Source organism: Mobula birostris, chromosome 12 (genome assembly GCF_030028105.1).
Source record: "Mobula birostris isolate sMobBir1 chromosome 12, sMobBir1.hap1, whole genome shotgun sequence".
NCBI classification, from domain to species: Eukaryota; Metazoa; Chordata; class Chondrichthyes; order Myliobatiformes; family Myliobatidae; genus Mobula; species Mobula birostris.
In genome coordinates this window covers 67,963,308-67,984,593 of record NC_092381.1, presented here as the reverse complement: position 1 = coordinate 67,984,593, position 21,286 = coordinate 67,963,308, and the positions used below count along the sequence as shown (strand labels likewise).

At 41.9% G+C, this 21,286-nt stretch overlaps 1 protein-coding gene across 2 annotated transcripts in view; it reads left to right on the top strand.

The window, feature by feature from the left end:
- Positions 1–21,286, top strand: part of hmcn1 (hemicentin 1) — a 514,861-nt gene that overhangs the window by 188,098 nt on the left and 305,477 nt on the right. For both annotated transcript variants that reach the window (XM_072273998.1, XM_072273996.1), the window contains exons 15-18: positions 2,097–2,255; positions 5,254–5,448; positions 8,568–8,663; positions 16,119–16,246. In XM_072273998.1, the coding sequence (XP_072130099.1) occupies positions 2,097–2,255; positions 5,254–5,448; positions 8,568–8,663; positions 16,119–16,246 (578 nt within the window). The remainder of the gene's footprint in view (positions 1–2,096; positions 2,256–5,253; positions 5,449–8,567; positions 8,664–16,118; positions 16,247–21,286) is intronic.

Here is a 21,286-nt window from a genome sequence, read left to right as displayed (position 1 = left end):
TAGCCGCGCTGCTGTCTTCTAGGAGCGTGTTGATCATAGCCTTGGGAGGGTGCCCAGGGTTCATCCTCCCGTGCATGGGCTCCCATATGATGACTAGGCTGGCTGGCCTGCAACAATATTCATTTATCTGTGGTATTATGTATTTCACACTAAAATACTCTCAGCTTTTAGTTGAAAGAAACTTGTCGTTGTGGTCTCATTTTGTGCCTCACCTCTTTGATGGCAGCTCTCTGTTGATATCTTTTCAGTTGTACATTAGCCAGGTTATCCACAGTTCTTATAAACAGTGTTGCTTAACGTCAATATCCTGTGTCGATCCAAGACTATTCCTTCTCATTTACTTCTGATTCCATGTACCATGCAGTCCTGTCCCTGTGTGGACTATTTTAAAGGTCTCTTCATGAATACCCACAAATTCTTACCCAGTTTAGTCAATTTGAAGAATTTTAATGCTATTTTGTTTTCTATTTTTCAATTTGCAATGAAGTAACTTCTCATCACTTTCAAATATCTTTCTATCGTGGTCTCAGCCAATTTTAGTCTATTTTTTCTCTGTACTCAGTTCTGAACCATGTACACACGAGGTAATTTAAAGGCTCCACTAATGGTTTTGAGACACTTCACTGGTCACCCCCTGTGACTTTGTTACAAGTCACCAGTTGTCTATACCATTGAAATAATGGTTCATATTGGTTCATAATGGCTCATATTTTCTATATATGAAGTAATAATTGTAACAATTTTTGTTCTCCTTACACATGTGTACTAGAAATTACATTAAGCAACCTTGAATCTTAAATATCCATCTGTTGAGCAAGTTTCCAATGTGGCACTGTGTCATAAAATTTGGCACTGCCTTTAGATGAATGAGCAGAGGCAGGGGAAAATATAGAAAAAATATAAGTACAGCCAAGTGTTTCCAGTGTGGAAATCATTAGCGAATTTGCTTGTGAGAATAAAAATGAGGGCTTGAACACACAAGACCATGTCTTCCTATTGCAATGAAGATCTTGTTGGGACAGAGCAGTTTCAAAGCAACATTTTTATTTAATTTGCTTCTCTGCTCCTCTCTTTGTTTAAGAATTGCCACTTTTATGTCCTGCCCACTTAAGTATCATGCATAATCTCCTGCTGAGTACGCAGACGGTGAAGTTTTGCTACATTTTTAGAAACAAACCATAGGGAATACTGAGGAATAAATGATTGAACTATTGATAATCTTGAATTGATGGTTTTTCCTTAAGTTCCTTAACAAGTATTGGTTACCAACGTGTTGCTAAATGTGGGTCTAAACTTGTCACTTGACCCCCACATGGTGAAACGGTTAGTGAGTAATTACACTACTGTGTTGCATCATGTACCATTTTATATCTAATGAAATATTCTATTAAGGAGTAGCTAGAATAGAACCACATGTGACATCGTCCCACCTTCCTCGCTCTGCAATAATATATCTGGCCCATTGAAAATATGCAATGAATTGATACTCATAACATCACAGTCTCTGTGATTAAGATTCCTTTAGTTTTCACAACATAATAAATGACTTTCATTGTTATCTCATTTCATTTTATATGGATGTACTGCTTTCCATAACATTCCATTTTGAGAATAGATTCTGTAAAAATGGAAGACAATTGGGCAATTGCTCCTAAAAGTGGTGATTTTGGCAGATATGCTTGCCAGTTGGATGCAAACATATAAGTGTTGCCCAGACTTGTAAAGTCCGATTGCAAAGTTCATTTGTCCAGAAGATCAGTCAAAAGAGTTAATGTAAAAGTCAGGGAACTTTATCTGGTTATTGTTGGCAATTCTGTCTGTTTTATTTGTAATGATTGGCAAGCAGTTAACCAGTTTTCCATTTACATACATTTCTGGCTTAAGCTGTAAGAAGTATATTAATTCTGCAATAGATTATTGTTTTGTTTATGTATTATGATAAGGGGATCCTTCTGGCAGTCTGATAAGAGCATTCAAAATGTTTGTGACATAATAGTGTCATTGTGTTCAAGAAGAGTCAAAGCTGTGGGTGATATTTCACTTCCTGTAAGATTCATTATTCTTATTTTTAAATATGCACATTCAATGATTTCCAGGTGACCTTGAGTTGAATCCTTCCAATTTTCTGAGCATTGATACTCATCGGGGTGTTCTGGAGATAAAGGAAACACAGGAATTAGATGCTGGAGACTATACTTGTTTGGCTGTGAATGATGCTGGAAGAGCTTCTGGCCAGATTACTTTGGATGTTGGCTGTAAGTTTTATCCAAATTATTTTTAATTTTTATTTTATTATTTTTATTTCAATTGTAGTTGTTCTTGTGTTTTTCATTTAAGGTTGTTTGCTCTTTCACTTGCTAATTCTACTGTACAGATTAAGATTTTGAAAGAATTAGTTTCAGAGAGCAAAATTAAATTTTACCAAAATAAATCTTTGGCTAGTTGATGACATGGATTCAAATGGAACATGGAATCAATTATCTCCACAACATTTAATGGAGAATTTTTAAAATTTCACAGAAATGTATATTCTGAAAGAATACTTTCCCATGGCTGCTAAAAATTTCCCCAGTTTTTTTTCAATCTGTATGGTTTTAGGAACAATCATAATTTCTTACAGGAAAGGAAATCTGAGTAAGTCAGATTCTGCAAACCGTCAAACATTGTGAATTTTGTATATTGAGATGAAGGATGCAAGACACTTACACAAGAAGATGTTCCAGAAATGTTGGTATTTAGAGATTACTATTGAATTACATAGAAAAATGAATTATTTTCAGTTCACCTATTTTTTTAAATTAAAGTTAATGAAGGAAATGTTGTGAATTCTGTCCAGAGTAACCTAGAATTAGGTGGCCCACACATTCCACTCTATTTTTCCTGTCCTCTTAATTCCCAGTGATGATCTCATTGATGGATCATCTGCCCACTTCATTAATGTTTGCCGAACTTCTAATGGCTTTAGAAGAGCATGAGAAGGGAATTCCTAGACATTCCTTAGACTAGCTTATCTAGTGCAAGGTGAGATTCCTGCAAGTAATTTTGGGAACCTCTGAACGGTAAAATCTGTAATAGGTCTGGAGCAGTTAACTCTAGGAAGATTGATACTTTGAGGATTTATTAGAGTTTTATATTTGATCCCCATCCTTGTTACTTCAGAGAAAGTTGTCCCTTTTCCAGCAGCTGCAGTCCGTCCAGTGAAGGTACTCCCATAGTGCTGTTGGGGGTGGGGTTCCAAAATTAAATCCAATGATAATTAAAGGACAGTGGGATATTTCTCATCAAAATGGTGCTGACTTGAAGGGGAACCTGTTGATTGGTATTCTTATGCCTCTGCTGTTTCTAGTTTAATACATTAACAATACTGGCAACCACAGCAATGTAGAAAGTTGCCTAAGTTTGTTCTGTTCATCAAAAGCAAGAAAAAGCTAATGTGACTATACACCTATGTATCAGTCAATTCTCAGTGATCAGCAGAGTGATAGAACCATCATTGACAGAGCTGTCCAGCTGCACTTACTCGCCAATAACCTGTTTGCTCTCCTTTTTGGATTTTAGCAGGACTACCATATTCTAAGCCTCATTGCAGCCTTGGCCCAAACATGGACCAAGGAACTGAGTTCCAGAAGTAAGGCAAGTGAAGTCTAGGTCATGGGTTGGGTTGGGAAGATACTGACATGGTAGATTAACCTTGGTGAGTAATGACAGCGAGATTGCGATAGAGGGAATGAACAGCACAATAGAGGAAAGTAAATTTTATTTTCATTTATGTCACCATATACAACCCTGAGATTCATTTTCTTGTGGGAATACTCAATATGTTTATAAAATAGAATGATAACAGGATTAATGAACAATCGCCAAACCAGGGCTTTCAACCAGAGTGTGGAATTCAACAACTGTGCAAATGCAAGAAGAAGAAACAATAATATAAATAAATAATCAATAAATATCGAGAATAGTCCTTGAAAGTGAGTCCACTGGTTGTGGGAACATTTCAAAGAATGGGCAACTGGGAAATATTCTTTCATGCTTCTGATTTGCTTCTTGTTTGGAAATGAACCACTTACTTCAGAACATCCATCCAGGACATGGTATATATTGATCAGCTATATTTTTGTGTGTTTTAATATACCAGATTAGTTCATTAACTCAGTTTAAAATCTATAGATTCCATAGTTGAATTTGAACTTGTACTTCTGCCTTTGTGGTCCTTTGGAGTACATCAAATAACTTCAACATGACATCGACATACCTTACAGAGTAGGACCCAACAACTCTTTGGTCTGAGTATTTTTCAAAGTAAAAACTGTGATAAAAATCTATTTTTCTAAAGTTAATGATATCACGAGAATTACCCATTCCCCATTTTTCAGAAGTTATTGTAAATGCTTTGTACAATGCAGAATTGGTCATTGCTTAAGAAGCTGAACTATTACAAACTCAGGTGTCATGGGTCTCTCACATTAAATTAACAACACCCCATTTAAGGCTTTTGGATGATTTTAAATGAAGGCTTTCTTTGATTCCCATTTACAGAAAAATGATGCTGTAGCTCATGGAGGGTGTTAATAAATATCTGAGATAAACAGGGCAATCAAGTTATTGAGATTGCTCTGAGAGCTGGTATCGACTCTGTGGGCCGACCACCTCCTGTTGGGAGCAAGTTTGAGAAAAAAGCCTTCGACCTCCAGTCTAGAATATGAATGAATGGTAATAATATGAATGAATGAACACAGCAGTATGTAATCGACTAGCATTGTGAACAATTATCCACTTGGTGCATTACGGTCAAGCAACTGGCCGGGTTAAAGCTAGCGATCACTGCTGTGGTCTATACTTCAGAAGTATTGGAGAAGAAAGCAGCTAATAGAAAAAGAAAGGAAAAGACTGAAGAAAGTCACATGGCCCATCAAAACCATCCTGTTTTCAAAAGTATCCTTTGAGCTTTCCCTGCCTCATTTATCAATCGTAACGCGTATTTGTCACATTTTATGGTATAATGGGAAAAATGCCAAGGCAATTCACCAACGTTTTCTTCTATACTGGTTTAAATTACTGTCTTTTTTGTTTAAAGATACCATCCTTTGACCTACGTGCCATAAAATTATAAAAACTTGTGTCCTTTGACTAGTATTTCCATAAAAATAATCAGGATTATCATGTTTTTTTAAAAAATCTTAATATTGATTCTTTACTGTGGGAAAATTCCATACCAATAGCATTAATCTACTTATGATTTTTTTTCCACAGCTTCACCTGTTTTCTCACAAGCCCCATTGGATATCTCCATGGATATTGGTTCAAACCTGACTTTGCCTTGCCAGGCACAGGGATACCCCACTCCCCGGATTAGGTGGCGGCGAGTAGATGGGAAGTCCATCTTCTCAAGGCATTCTGCAGTTAGTTTTGTGACTCAGCTGAGAACAGGAAGTCTCTCCTTTAAAAGTAAGTCACTTGTAGATGTTTCATCAAACCTATAAGCATTCCACCACACTCATTACTGAGCTAAAGCACCCAGGAAGAAAAAGCTACCATACACCTTCTTTACTGTCCTGTCTACTTGTTTTAGTATCTACATATTGCACTGCACCATTTTCCTTCATTAGTTGATTTAATTTAAATAAACAATGAAGGAATTTACTGTAAATTGTATGAAGTTCATGGTTTTCCAACCAGGTCTTCTAAGTATCTGACAGGTAATACATGCCGGAGCATATGTGTGCAGTGCGCACAACACTCTTGGATGCTACTTCTGGCACTTTTGTCCAAGGAAATCAGGGTTGTCAGCCTGCCATACACTAAGAATTAACATACCCAAGCAAGTGCCATTAAATTTCTAATGTGTGATATCCTTGCAAAACATATAAAGAATGTACAATCATGAGGAGTCTCTGGACTCCGTTATTTTCGGTCCATTTTTTGTATTACTGAATTCTATTTGGAGTGCAGGAGTTAACAACTACATTTTCAAACTGCTATATTGTGATATCTAAGACAGAGATTTTTACAGGACAGAAGATAGCATATGTGAATATAAATTATTCCTTATGTTTTAATATGTATTCATCAGAATCAGATTTATAAGACCATAAGACATAGGTGCAGAATTAAGCCATTCAGCCCATCAAGTCTGCTCTGCCATTCCATCATGGCTGATCCCAATCCCACTCAACCCCGTACAGCTGCCTTCTCACCATATCCTTTGATTCCCTGACTGATCAGGAAACGATCAACTTCTGCCTTAAATATATGCATGGACTTAGCCTCCACCACAGTCTGTGGCAGAGCCTTCAACAGATTTACTACTCTCTGGCTAAAAAAATTCCTTCTTACCTCTATTCTAAAATGTCGCCCCTCAATTTTGAGGCTGTGCCCCCTAGTTCTGGATACCTCCACTATAGGAAACACCCTCTCCACATCTACCATATCTAGTTCTTTCAACATTCAGTAGGTTTCAATGAGATCCCCATACATTCTTCTAAATTCCGGTGAGTACAGGCCAAACGCTCCTCATATGTTAACATCTTCATTCCCAGAATCATCCTCGCGAACCACTTCTGGACTCTCTCCAATGACAACACATTCTTTCTGAGATATGGGGCCCAAAACTGTTGACGATACTCTTAGAGCAGCCTGACCAGTGTTTTATAAAGGCTCAGCAATATCTCTTTGCTTTTATATTCTATTCCCCTTGAAATAAATGCCAACATTGCATTTGCCTTCTTTATCACAGACTCAACCTGTAAATTAACCTTATGGGGGTCTTGCACGAGGACTCCTAAGTCCCTCTGAATCTCTGATGTTTGAACCTTCTCCCCATTTAGATTGTAGTCCACACTATTGTTTCTTTTACCAAAATGCATTATTGTACACTTCCCAACACTGTATTCCATCTGCCACTGATATGACATATGAAATGAAATTTGTTGTTAATGACATGAAATTTGTTGTTTTGCAGCAGCAGTGTAGGGCAAAGACATAAAAATGTATAAATTACAGAAATAAATAAATGATGCAAAAGAAACAGGATACCGAGGCAGTGTTCATCGGTTCCTGGACTGTTCAGAAATCAGATGGTGGAGGGAAGAGGTTGTTCTTAAATCATTCAGAGTGGGACTTCAGGCTCCTGTGCTCCGCTTTTAAACTAAGCAACATGGAAAATTGGAACTAGACTAAGAGTCAGTCCCTTGATCTTGCTTCGCCATTCATTAAGGTCATAGTTGATCCACTAACTCATATATACTTTCCTTTGGAGCTTCCAGATCCCTTAATTACATCAGAGTTCAAAATCAATGTGTTCAGCCTTACAGGGGTTCACAATGTGGGGTCCATTGACCCACCCCTACCCCCAGTTAATGGTAAGGGAAGGCTCCATGGCGTAAAATAAGTTTGAAGATATTCAGCATTTGAATAACTCCAACCCTCTAGGTGGACTTTGTCAAGTTGGAAGCTATTTTGATCTTCCATTCTATTTGTTTTAGTCAAACTGTCAATATCTATCCTTCTATCTGTCCTTTGTTGCCACTGGAGTATTAACTATTTTCAGGGAGCCTGTGCACCAAGGAATTGATTTGGCTCTGAACTAATGACCCAGAACTGGTTGAATGTGACTCATTTCCAGCACTCACTACTAAAGAATGCTGTTGTCGCACAATTCCTTCGATGCTATCCTTATGGATGGATAGTTTTGCTAGTTATGACATGGGATATCCCATTGGCAGAGCTTTGTATGATATATTCCATAACAGCAATATTAAAATAGAATAAAATTGACCTTATTCTTATCTTTCTTTCTGGCAACCATGGGATGTCCTTCCATGGGCTCATCCACTGTGATGCTATCTCCATCAGATGCCTCAGTGTAAGTTCCACCACTGGAACTCCTATGTTCGCACTTCAGCCACAGATCTCCTAGTACTTCAGGTTTCTTGTGAAACTGTTGAGATTTCTCAGTAAACTTAATCTCCATTATACAATGATGGAATGCTTTGTTACAGAATTGACTATTATTCTTTGAAGGTGATTCATTGTTTTAACATATTTTTAAAAGAAGTCCTGGTTTAAAAATGCTCTCCACCTTAATTAAAAGGGGATGGCATTCCGCTTCTTTGTGTTATAAGATCATAAGAGCATAAGATGTTGGAGACGAATTAGACCATTTGGCCTATCAAGTCTGCTCCGCCATTTTCCTCTCAGCCCCAATCTTTTGCCTTTCCCTGTATCCCTTCATGCCCTGACCGATCAAGAATCTATCAACCTCTGCCTTAGATATACATAAGGACTTGGCTTCCACAGCTGCCAATGGCAAAGAATTCCACAGATTCGCCACTCTCTGGCTAAAGAAATTCCTCCTCATTTCCATTCTAAAAGGACACCCCTCTGTCACAGCCTCTGCCACCAAAGGAAACGTGCATTCCACATCCACGCTATCAAGGCCTTTCACCATTGGATAGTATGGAATAGTTATAGTATGGAAATACGTTATAAATATATTGCCAAGAATGAATGATCAAATAAATGGTAGGAATCAGTAGAACTAAGTTGATTGACTTTCTTTGCATCAGATCTTTGGGTGGACGATGAAACTACATACATCTGTGAAGCTGAAAACCAGTTTGGAAAGATCCAGGCTCGAGCCACAGTAACAGTCACAGGACTGGGTAAGTGGTTAGATCTGAGAAAAGTAATATTTCCTGGCAGATGTCATGTAATGTACAAGTTAGGTGAAAGCATAGACAGTAAATTGATGAGTTTTCAGTTACCAAAGGAGCTTGCAAAAGCTTTCTACCTATATGTTTTTTTTAAGCTAATGTTTCACTTTGCCTTTTCCATGAGATATGACTGTACATGATTTGGGGATGTCTATTCGTATGGATTTTTGCTTCACAGCTCTGAGAGCAAACTTGATGAACTAGATGGTGCTCCAGGTGCAGTCATTTGTCACCAGAGGAAATTGTCTAGCAACTGTGTACTTAATACCATGATTCTGCTATGAAATCTTAAGAAGTTTGAGTCCCGGATTCTAACGAAGCATGCTTGGGTTTTCAGGTGTCTGATGACATTTGTGTAAATAGCAGGTTTTCTAAGGAAGGTTTAATTGATGCTGAGTTTTGATATGGAAAGAATCAGAATTCCAGATGTCTGTAGCACAGGAAGAAACCACTTGGCTCACTGTGTCCATGTTCAAAGTTAAGGAGCTATTGAAACTAATCCAAGTTACAAATGTTCCATCCATTGCCTACAAGGTCATAACACACGAACTGTTTGCCCAGCTATGTTTTAAATATAATGAAGGTTTTAACCTCAGCATTCCTTACAGGATATGAATTCCATATTCACACTTTTTCTAAACTTCCGACTATTTCTTTAAATCTATGAATGCTAGGTTAATAGACTCACTGCTGAGGAGAAGAAAGTCCTTCTTATTCACCTTATCTGTGCCTGTATGCATCTTGATTAAATCAACCCCCCTCCCCAGCTTTCTCTGCTTCAAATGACAAACGGAGCAAAATTCAGTGTTGTGCCATAGTACAGAGAGATGTTGCAGATGATGTTGAGAGAAGGTGGATGGTGTTGCAAACAACCTGTAGTCAGCCCAGTTCTGGAGGAATCACAAGCAATACCTGATTGTAATACTTCTGCTGATGAACGTTGGAATGTGTGTTGCTAATGAAACAACCCATGATGTTGACAGGAAGAAAACATTGCTGAAGAGAAGATAATATTGTTATCACAAACAAGAGAATTCTGCAGATACTGGAAATCAAAGTAATACACACAAAATGCTGGAGGAACTCAGCAGACCAGGTAGCATCCATGGAAAAGAGAAAACAGTTGACGTTTTGGGCCAAGGCTCTTCACCAGGACTGGAAAAAAGGATTAGAATTCAGAGTAAGAAGGTGGGGGAAGAGAGGAAGGAGGTAGGTGATAGGTGAAACTGGGTGAAGGGAGGAGTGAAGTAAAGAGCTGGAAAGTCAATTGGGCTGAAGAAGGAGAATGGGATCGGCGAGGACAGAAGGCCATGGAAGAAAGGGAAGTGGGAGGAGCACCAGAGGGAGTTGTTGGGCAGGTAAGGAGATAAGGTGAGAGAGGGAAACGGGAATGGGGAATGGTGAAGGTGAGGGGAGGGCAATTACCAGAAGTCTGAGAACTCAATGTTCATGCCATCAGGTTGGAGGCTACACAGACGGAATATAAGATGTTGCTCCTCCAACCTGACTGTGCCTTATTGTGGTAGTAGAAAAGACCATGGACTGACATGCCAGAATGGGAATGGGAAGTAAAATTGAAATTGGTGGATATCAGGAGATCCTACTTTTTCTGCCGAATGGAGTTTCCCAATCTATGTCGGCTCTCACCAATATACAGGAGGCCACACCAGGGGCACTGGATACAGTAAAAACCCCAGCAACTCACACATGAAGTGTTGCCTCGCCTGGAAAGACTGGTGCCCTGAGTGGTCATAAGGGAGGGGGTGTAGGGGCAGGTGTGACACTTGCTCTGCTTGCAAGGATAGGTACCAGGTGGGAGATCAGTGGGGAAGGCCGAATGGACAAGGGAGTTGTGTAGGAAGTGATCCCAGCGGAAAGTGGGGGGCAGGGGAAGGGAAGGATGTTCCTGGTGGTGGGCCCCCATTGGAGATGGTGGAAGTTATGGAGAATTATGTGCTGGATGCAGAGGCTAGTGACGAGGTAGGTGAGGGGAAGAGGAGCCCTATCCCTGGTGGGGTGGTGGGTGGATGGGGGGGAGGGCAGATATGCGTGAACTGGAAGAGATGTGGATAAATGCAGTGATGATGGCGGAGGAAGGAAGGAGGAGAACATCTCATTAGTTCTGGAATGAAAAACCCTCATCCTGAGAGCAGATGTGGCAGAGATGAAGGAATTGGGAGAAGGGGATAGCATTTTTACAAGTGACAGGGTGGGAAGAGATATAGTCCAGGTAGCTGTGGGAATCAGTGTACCTTCACCATTCCCCATTCCCATTTCCCTCTCTCAACTTATCTCCTTACCTGCCCAACAACTCCCTCTGGTGCTCCTATGGCCTTTTGTTCTCTCCTATCAGATTACCCCTTCTCCAGCCGTTTATCCCTTTCATCAATCAACTTCCCAGCTCTTTACTTCACTTCCGCCCCTCCTCTCATTTGACCTATCACCCACTACCTTGTGATTCTTCCTCTCCTCCCTCCACCTTCTTACTCTGACTTCTAATCTGCTTTTTCCAATCTTGATGAAGGGTCTTGACCCAAAACATCAACTGTTGACTCTTTTCCATAGATGCTGCCTGCCCTGCTGAGTTCTGCCAGCATTTAGTGTGCGTAATATTCCATAACCATTACATAGACCATCTCAATGGTGTACTGGATGGACGTCTGGAAGACAGGGAAATAGTTAGGTCTCATTGAATTCTTAAATGTGATGACAAATTTCCAGAATCTTGTTCTGTTTGTTGCATCACCTGTTGGAGATCACGTTGCAAGTTTAAAACTGAAATATTGTAATGTTATGAATTCCTGCCTGGAAATGATCAGTTCTCCCAAATAGGTAGACTTAGCAATAGTTTAAATCAGCAGTCCCCAACTACCGGGCCGCGGACCAGTACCAGGCCGCAGAGCATCTGCTACCGGGCTGTGAGGAAACGATATGAGTCAGCTGCACCTTTCCTCATTCCCTGTCACGCACCATTCAACTTGAACATACGATTGCCAACTGTCCCGTATTTGCTGGGGCATTCGTATATTGGGCCAAATTGGTTTGTCCCGTATTTCCCCCGCGAAGGTAGAGCGATCCTATGAAACCTTTCATGTCGAAATGGCATGATGTGAAGAAGCAATTATTGTACCATTAATTTATATGAGAAAAATTTTTGAGTGTTCCCAGACCCAAAAAATAACCTAACAAATCATACCAAATAACACATAAAATCGAAAATAAATAACACTAATGTATAGTAAAAGCAGGAATGATATGATAAATACACAGCCTATGTAAAGTAGAAATAATGTATGTACAGTATAGTCAGGAAGATGAAGGCAAAACGGATTTGTGGGAGAAAGAAAAATCAGCACGTACGCGCATGCGCACGTCACACATGCGCACACAGGTGCCCGTGCAAGGCTTCATGGTCATGGTAGTCTTTCCTGGGTAAAGTGTCCCGGGATTTGACTGCCACTTTTGTCCCTTATTTGGGAGTGAGAAAGTTGGCAACCCTAACTGTAAAAGACATGTTGAGGTGAGCTTAACCCGACTTGAACACCCCACCTCCCACAGATCAGTTCCGATTTCCGATTGCGTTGTCTCTGATCTGGGCCGACAATTACGTGTCAGGCGGCACCTAATTAATTAGCATGTTTATTTCGGCTTTTTTCTTAAAGATGTGCTGTGTGCCTCCCGGCTACCTTTGCATTCTCCACGAATGGGTATCTGTCCGTGGCCTGGGGGTTGGGGTGGTGGGACACTGGGGTGTCATCTTGTCGTCTGTTTCCATTAGAGCAGGCAGCTCATCTTCTCCTATGACTGCCCGCCTTGATGTCGAAGGTCGAGGTTCGTCGTCTGCTGCGGCTGATGTGGAAGGCTTGCTTGACTGCTGAGCCTCGCGTATTTTTCTATCACACAGTTCTTTAATAAGGACTCAAACCATCCTGTAAATATCCCCTAAACCGATGTACCCTTTCAAAATTAAAGTCATACTTTATCATTACTCATTCGGTTTCGATTGTTATCCTTTTTTCTTCCAATTGCATAAGCTCTTCATCTGTCAGTTCTTGGTGATGGGATGCCAAAACCTCTTCAACATCATCTTCATCAACTTCCACAAGCCAAACTCACATTGTCCTTACTTCATTCACCACGATCAAAACGCTTAATTATGTCTAGTTTTACCGTAAGTGTAACACCCTTACGAGCTCTTTTAGGCTTTTCCGATACCATAGAACTCATCTTGCAAACGGCTGCTCACAGGCTCGTGTTTAAGCAATGCCGGCGAGAATCTGGGGGAGAGCGGCTGCTCGGGGCGCGTTGCCTTTTATCGCGCGCTGAATTTTTTTTCGTAACAGTGAAAACACCTTCTGAAAGTGAAAATAGGGTACTAATGTAGGTCTTTCGTAACAGTGAGGTTTCGTAAAGCGAACGTTCGAAAAGCGGGGGACACCTGTACCATCCCGTCACACTCATATCCAGTATCATGAAGTGTTTCGAGAGGCTCGTCATGAGGCACATCAAGACCCTGCTGCCCCCCTCACTGGACCCTCTGCAGTTTGCGTACCATCCCAACCATTCAACAGATGACGCCATTGCCATTTCAGTTCAACATTCAACACAATCATTCCTCAGAAACTGATTGGAAAGCTGATCCTATTGGGCCTGAACACCTCCCTCTGCAACTGGATCCTAGACTTCCTGACTGGGAGACCTCAGTCAGTCCGGATTGGAAACAGCATCTCCAACACCATCACACTGAGCACGGGGGCCCCCCCAGGACTGTGTGCTCAGTCCACTGCTGTTCACTCTGTTGACCCATGACTGTGCTGCAACACACAGCTCGAACCACATCAGCAAGTTCGCCGATGACACAACCGTGGTGGAGCTCATCAGCAAGAACAATGAGTCAGCATACAGAGAGGAGGTGCAGCGGCTAACGGACTGGTGCAGAGCCAACAACCTGTCTCTGTATGTGAACAAAACAAAAGAGATGGTTGTTGACTTTAGGAGGACACGGAGTGACCACTCTCCGTTGAACATTGGCAACTCCTCCATAGAGATGGTTAAGAGCACCAAATTTCTTGGTGTTCACCTGGCGGAAAATCTCACCTGGTCCCTCAATACCAGCACCATAGCAAAGAAAACCCAACAGCGTCTCTACTTTCTGCAAAGGCTGAGAAAAGTCCATCTCCCACCCCCCATCCTCACCACATTCTACAGAGAGAATTGAGAGCATCCTGAGCAGCTGCATCACTGCCTGGTTTAGAAATTGCACCATCTTGGATCGCAAGACCCTGCAGCGGATAGTGAGGTCAGCTGAGAAGATCATCGGAGTCTCTCCTCCCGCCATTACAGACATTTACACCACACGCTGCATCCGTAAAGCAAACAGCATTATGAAGGACCCCATGCACCCCTTATACAAACTCTTCTCCCTCCTGCCATCTGGAAAAAGGCACCAAAGTATTTAGGCTCTCACGACCAGACTATGTAACAGTTTCTTCCCCCAAGCCATCAGACTCCTCAATACCCAGAGCCTGGACTGACACCAACCTACTGCCCTCTACTGTGCCTATTGTCTTGATTATTATTTATTGTAATGCCTGCACTGTTTTGTGCACTTTATGCAGTCCTGGGTAGGTCTGTAGTCTAGTGTAGTTTTTGTGTTGTTTTATGTAGTTCAGTGTAGTTTTTGTATTGTTTCATGTAGCATCATGGTCCTGAAAAATGTCTTGTTTTTACTGTGTACTGTACCAGCAGTTATGGTCAAAATGACAATAAAAAGTGACTTGACTTGACTTGATATTTCATAGATGATTTGGGTAATGTTGAAGCTTTCAAATTAGCATCCCAGGGAAAGGTTAAAATTACATCGGATCTTCAGTTTCCAGAGCAAACTGAATCATCATCACAGACAGTGTCAGTGACTTCAGCCACTCTCCTCGTCTCAAGGCATAAATGGTAATCATGCAAATCATCATTAACTTGTGGAATATAAAGGGTAATTTCAAGGACCACTTAATAACATCAAGGGCATGTCTGAATACTTGCAGAAGTGGAGATCCTATTTTGCCTTCCTTTTAAACTAATCTATAATTGATATGACTATTGAAAGCTGTCCTGTTTCCAAAATCATGGACACAGAAACATCTCCTGTAGGTGTCAGGTTACTGAAGTTCCAGGAGGATCAGATGCTGAAGAAGGTACATGAATCACAGTGTATGGACAAATTCTGCAAGAACTACCACAAATTATCATCAATTCTGGAGGACCAGGGTGTGGTAAAGTTTAAATTTTGGCACGACATTTTGTGGTGAATTGCTGCATCCACTGATGAAGTCTGTAGACGCAAAATAACTGAGTTCCTCCACCCAACCTTGACAACGTGTTTACCAAATTTCCAAAGGTTTATGACCAAGATAGAGACTCACAAGTATCTAACTGTGTCAGAATACAGTATACCCTGATGCTGCAGCTAAGTTTTGTGGCTTCAGAATCAGAGTCTAAGAGTTACACAGGATGGCCCTTCAACCCAAATTCTCCATACTGACCAAGTTGTCTACCTGACCTAGTTCCGTTTGCCTGCGTTTGGACAATATCCCTCTTGACTTCTCCTGGCCGTTTTAAAACAATATAGTAATTTGCCACACATTTAGAAGGTAGAGTCTTAACAATAAAAAAAATCATGTACAAAACTTGCGTACACTGAGATTCTGAAAGTTCAGAGTATTATGACACATGGCTCCATGGGCCAATGTCTCTGGCTATCTCTGGTGGCAGCTGACTGAGACATTTTTGCTGGGTGAATCCAGTTCCATTGTTGATAGCCAACCAACCCACCTGTTAACTGCTACCCACCACACAGCACCAGTATTTTACCCTGAGGCTTCCCTGTGGGAGGCTGGAGAGGTCTGGGCAAGGATGAGGCCAGGAAGTGGGCAGCTAAGAGAAATGGGTCTAGGAGGGAAAGAGGAAAGCACTGGCCTGGAGTTGGTGAGCTGCTACAGCATCAAACACGAGAATTTGGAGACAGCAAATTATAAACAGAACCTTGATCAATTTTGTAATGAAATAACAGTTTTTGTACTCAAGTAAATATGGGTGGATGGGAGATTAGGAGACTTGACATTATTGCTAACAATTATAACAGTAACCAATCTAAAACAAATTGTGAAAGCACATTCATTATAGTTTTGTTGCCTGCTGCTTGGACAATTGTTAAATCATTGGATCCTTACCAAGCTCAGATCTGCTGCCATATTTCCTATATTTCATTAATGAATGGATCTCAGACACATTTAGTTGGCTACAAAGGGCTTTGAGACATCCTGAAAGGCTGTAACTGCTTGTCTTTTTACTGATGATTATGGTGATTATCATTGTAAGTTCTGACGCTACAGCTCTTTCCTCCCACAGTTAAACCACTGATTGGAATCAGACCAGCTGTGGTGAACATCATTGAAGGGCAGCCTCTGACTTTGCCATGTGTGTTATTGGCTGGAAATCCCCTCCCAGGGCGACTGTGGATAAAAAATAATTTTAAGGTAGGTAAACCAGCAAAAAGACGTGGTTAAATGTGGAAATGACCATCCTCCCATTATCCTTTACAGATCAGTGTAGGATTTCATTTTGAGCCTTCAGTGGAAGTGTGTTTTCAAAACAAAGCCAGTACTGTGACAAATGAGCCAACAAATGCCACTGGACCATTCAACTGCAAGTTGGGGAACCTGAGGCCGGCAACATTCTCGATTTCTATTCACACACTGTTTTCCTTGGGTCGATTTGCTTGCTTTTAGCAGGTAACCAGCAGTGAAAATAAATGCCGGAATTTCTCACGAATGATTATTGACTTGAAAAATTGACACTTCTGCTCTTCACCTTGCTGCATGATCTCTTGGAGAGTCAGCAGAATCTTTTCTTATTAAGTCTGTCTAGTATCTCCAATTTTTTTTGCTTTTCCACTACCTGGAAACATCTCTACATCAGGGAGGGATGCTCCCGGTATGATGGTGGCACACTGGCACACTGGCACACTCTGACACGAAGGCTTCTATGGGGCCAAACAAAGGTGTTGTTATCTTTTTTTAAAAAATGTATGTCTTTACAATCACAAGACCCTGCTGGACATTAGGACTGTAGGTCTAACCCATGAGCAAGTTAGTCATTGGTGGGGAAACGGAAAGAGTTGGACTGGCTGCAAATTGTGCTGCTGTCTGCATCAAAGAGGTGTCAGAGTGGATGTACAAAGGAGATGTGGAGTCTAACAGCAAGTGATAGTCTTAGTTGCTTTTCTTGTGATCACAAGAGCCCTTTGGACGTTGTTAATGTGGAATGCTGCAGTCCGATGCACTGGAGTCTTGGCGAATAGTGGGTGTGAATGGCGGGGCGGGGGAGCTGTGTGGCCTCGGTCGTAGCAAGGACTAGGCCTCAAGCCACAGTGTTGCCTGGTTGCAGCTGCCCAGGAGAGAGGTGTCGGAGTTTGCACTTCACTGGAGTGCTGGGGACGGTGAGGCATGACATGCATGCTGGAGTCAATGCTGCTCACCAGTGCTCACTCGGCAGAGGACAAGATATATTGTGTTCAACTGCAAATTGTAGCAACACTCATGGACCCAGGAATGTGGAATATATTTTTTGTGTGTGACTGTATTTTGCTGCTGTCTTCTGTCTATGTGTACACATAGTACATATAAGACAGCAGACTGTCAGTACTGTGTTTTGCACTTTGACTCTGGAGGAATCAAAGCTATCTGGACTATTCCTCTTCTCACCCTGTCTCTTGCAAAAATGCCATCCCCTTCTCACAATTCCTCCGTCTCCGCCGCATCTGCTCTCAGGATGAGGCTTTTCATTCCAGGACGAGGAAGATGTCCTCCTTTCTTAAAGAGGCTTGATGGTGAGGCTTCCCTTCCTCCACCATCAACTCTGCTCTCAAACGCACCTCCCCCATTTCACGCACATCTGCTGTCACTCCATCCTCCCGCCACCCCACTAGGAATAGGGTTTCCCTGGTCCTCACCTACCACCCCACCAGCCTCCAGGTCCAACATATTATTCTCCGTAACTTCCGCCACCTCCAACGGGATCCCACCACTAAGCACAGCTTTCCCTCCCCGCCCCGCTTTCCGCAGGGATCGCTCCCTACGCAACTCCCTTGTCCATTCGTACCCCCCATCCCTCCCCACTGATCTCCCTCCTGGCAGTTATCCTTGTGAGCGGAACAAGTGCTACACGTGCCCTTACACTTTCTCCCTTACCACCATTCAGGGCCCCAGACAGTCCTTCCAGGTGAGGCGACACTTCACCTGTGAGTCGGCTGGGGTGATATACTGCGTCCGGTGCTCCCGATGTGGCCTTCTATATATTGGTGAGACCCAACGCAGACTGGGAGATCGTTTTGCTGAACACCTACGCTCTGTCCACCAGAGAAAGCAGGATCTCCCAGTGGCCACACATTTTAATTCCACATCCCATTCCCATTCTGACATGTCTATCCATGGCCCCCTCTACTGTAAAGATGAAGCCGCACTCAGGTTGGAGGAACAACACCTTGTATTCCGTCTGGGGAGCCTCCAACCTGATGGCATGAACATTGCCTTCTCTAACTTCTGCTCATGCCCCACCACCCCCTCGTACCCCATCCATTATTTATATACACACATTCTTTCTCTCACTCTCCTTTTTCTCCCTCCGTCCCTCTGACTATACACCTTGCCCATCCTCTGGGTTTTTCCCCCTGTCCCCCTTTTCCTTCTCCCTGGGCCTCCAGTCCCGTGATCCTCTCATATCCCTTTTGCCAATCACCTGTCCAGCTCTTGGCTCCATCCCTCCCCCTCCTGTCTTCTCCTATCATTTTGGATCTCCCCCTCCCCCTCCCACTTTCAAATCCCTTACTCACTCTTCCTTCAGTTAGTCCTGACGAAGGGTCTCGGCCCGAAACGTCGACTGCACCTCTTCCTAGAGATGCTGCCTGGCCTGCCGTGTTCACCAGCAACTTTGATGTGTGTGGCTCTGGAGGAATGCTGTTTTGTTTGGCTGTATTCATGGATATTCACGTATGGATGAATGACAATTAAACCTGGACTTGATCTTGAACAGTAGGGCAACCGTGTCATATGGTAGCAATAATGTATTGTACTCTAGCATTGAAATTCACTCTATGACTTCAGTGAAGGTGAATCTTAGAGACATTTTACAACATGCTGATGTTACGTTATGACATATCTAGTATGATAGGCAGGCAGAACTTGCTTTTGCTTAGCAATTTGTGATTGTTCCTAGCTTTAGAAGTATCACACTGGAAAATTCTGCACTTCCAACTAAATAGGATTGTGAGAAGGTGATTCTTAATTCCAAGCCTATTGTCCCTTCCACAGTATTCCCCTTTCTCCCGTGCAAAACCCAGTATCATGACATATCAGGTGTTGGGTGAGAAAAAGTCAAAGCATGTTTAAAGAGAGAAAGAAACAACAGTTATAAAAAGGATCTATTGATAATACCTTTAAAGGTCACTTTATATTATTAATTTCATTGGAGAGACTAACAGAGAATTTGTTTCAATATTCAAGTTAAAAATAGAAGGATAAGTTGAATAAGTAGGTTTATAAACTTTGCGTTGCTGCAGATTAAAACATCTACAGTCCCTTGTGTCCCCACACATTTTGACGAGGTTTACACAGCCATGAAGGAAGCACAGAATGAGTTCAGTCAGCAGATGCAGCAAAACTCCCAAATCCTCGTTGTGGTAATGTTCAGAAATCTCCTTGATTCAACGCCTGGCTCACCTGGCTTGTTTCCCATGTTCATTCTAAATACCAGAGCTCCATTTAAAATCAGCAGAGCACCATCCCCAAGCTTCTTTAAACTCAACAGAGCCCTGTACCCCTGGGTCCCTTTAAATTCAGCTGGGCCCCTTTCCCTTTCCCTTTAAACTCACTAGAGCTCTGTACCAGTCCCTGTAAATTCACCTGGGCCACTTTCTCTTTCCCTTTTAAATTCACCAGAGCCCTGTTACTCGTCCCTTTAAATTCACCTGGGCCACTTTCTCTTTCCCTTTTAAACTCAACAGAGCCCTGTTTCTTGTCCCTTTAAATTCAGCTGAGCCCCTTTCCCTTTTCCTTTTAAATTCACCAGAGCTCTGTACTAGTCCGTTTAAATTCACCAGGGCCCTCTTTCCCTTACCCTTTTAAACTCAACAGAGCTCTGATACTCATCCCTTTAATTCACCTGGGTCCTCTTTCTCTTTCCCTTTTAAACTCAAAAGAACTCTGTTACTTGTCCCTTTAAATTCACCTGGGCCCTCTTTCCATTTTCTTTTAAACTCAAAAGAACTCTGATACCAGTCTCTTTAAATTCACCAGGGCCCTGTTTCCCTTTCTCTTTTAAACTCACAAGGGCCCCGACTCCCAATCCCTTCTAGACTCATTGGGGTGTGTTTTCCACTCTCTTCTGGACTCACTTGGGGCCTGTTTCCCAGGCTTCTTTTGAACTCACCAGAGCGCGGCTCCCCTACTGCTTTTTAATACATTACAGCCCTGTTTCCCTCGCTTTAAGCACATCTGGATGCCGTTCTCATGCTTCATTTTAACTCACTTCATTCCCATGCTCCTTTTAAACTCAAGAAAATTTGTCAGTCCAACATTGAAAAAGGTCCCAAGGGTACCAGATTATTAGAGTTGTACTTTACTAAGGATGAAGGCCTTGACGCTGAGGAGAGACCAGGATTACTTTTACATTAACAAACGAAGTCATGACAAAAAATCAAATAGAGATGATTGTGTTGACGCAGAAATGGGATGGATTCTTTTCCATTAGTTTGGTGTGATTATAACTGAGTGCATGAAAGAAAGTAATCAGTATTTTGTTAAGGATGTGCCTTTTAGAAGCATTTAATTAAGCTGGAATTAATTATAAAAGATGTAATAGCGACATATTTGGATAGCAGTGGCAGGATAGGTCAGAGTCAGCATGGATTTACGAAGGGGAAATCATGCTTGACTAATCTTCTGAAATTTTTTGAGAATGTGACTATGAAAATGGACATGGGAAAGCCAGTGGATGTAGTGTACCTGGACTTTCAGAAAGCCTTTGATAAGGTCCCACATAGGAGATTAGTGTGCAAAATTAGAGCAAGTGGTATTAGGGGTAGGGTACTGACATGGATAGAAAATTGGTTGGCAGACAGGAAACAAAGTGTAGGGATTAATTTTCAGAATGGCAGGCAGTGACTAGTGGGGTACCGCAAGGCTCGGTGCTGGGACCGCAGCTATTTACAATATATATTAATGATTTAGATGAAGGGATTAAAAGTAACATTTGCAAATTTGCAGATGACACGAAGCTGGGTGGCAGTGTGAAATGTGAGGAGGATGTTATGAGAATGCAGGATGACTTGGACAGGTTGGGTGAGTGGGCAGATGCATGGCAGATGCAGTTTAATGTGGATAAATGTGAGGTTATTCACTTTGGTGGCAAGAACAGGAAGGCAAATTACTATCTGAATGGTGTCAAGTTAGGAAAAGGGGAAGTACAATGACATCTAGGTGTCCTTGTTCATCAGTCACTGAAAGTAAGCATGCAGGTAC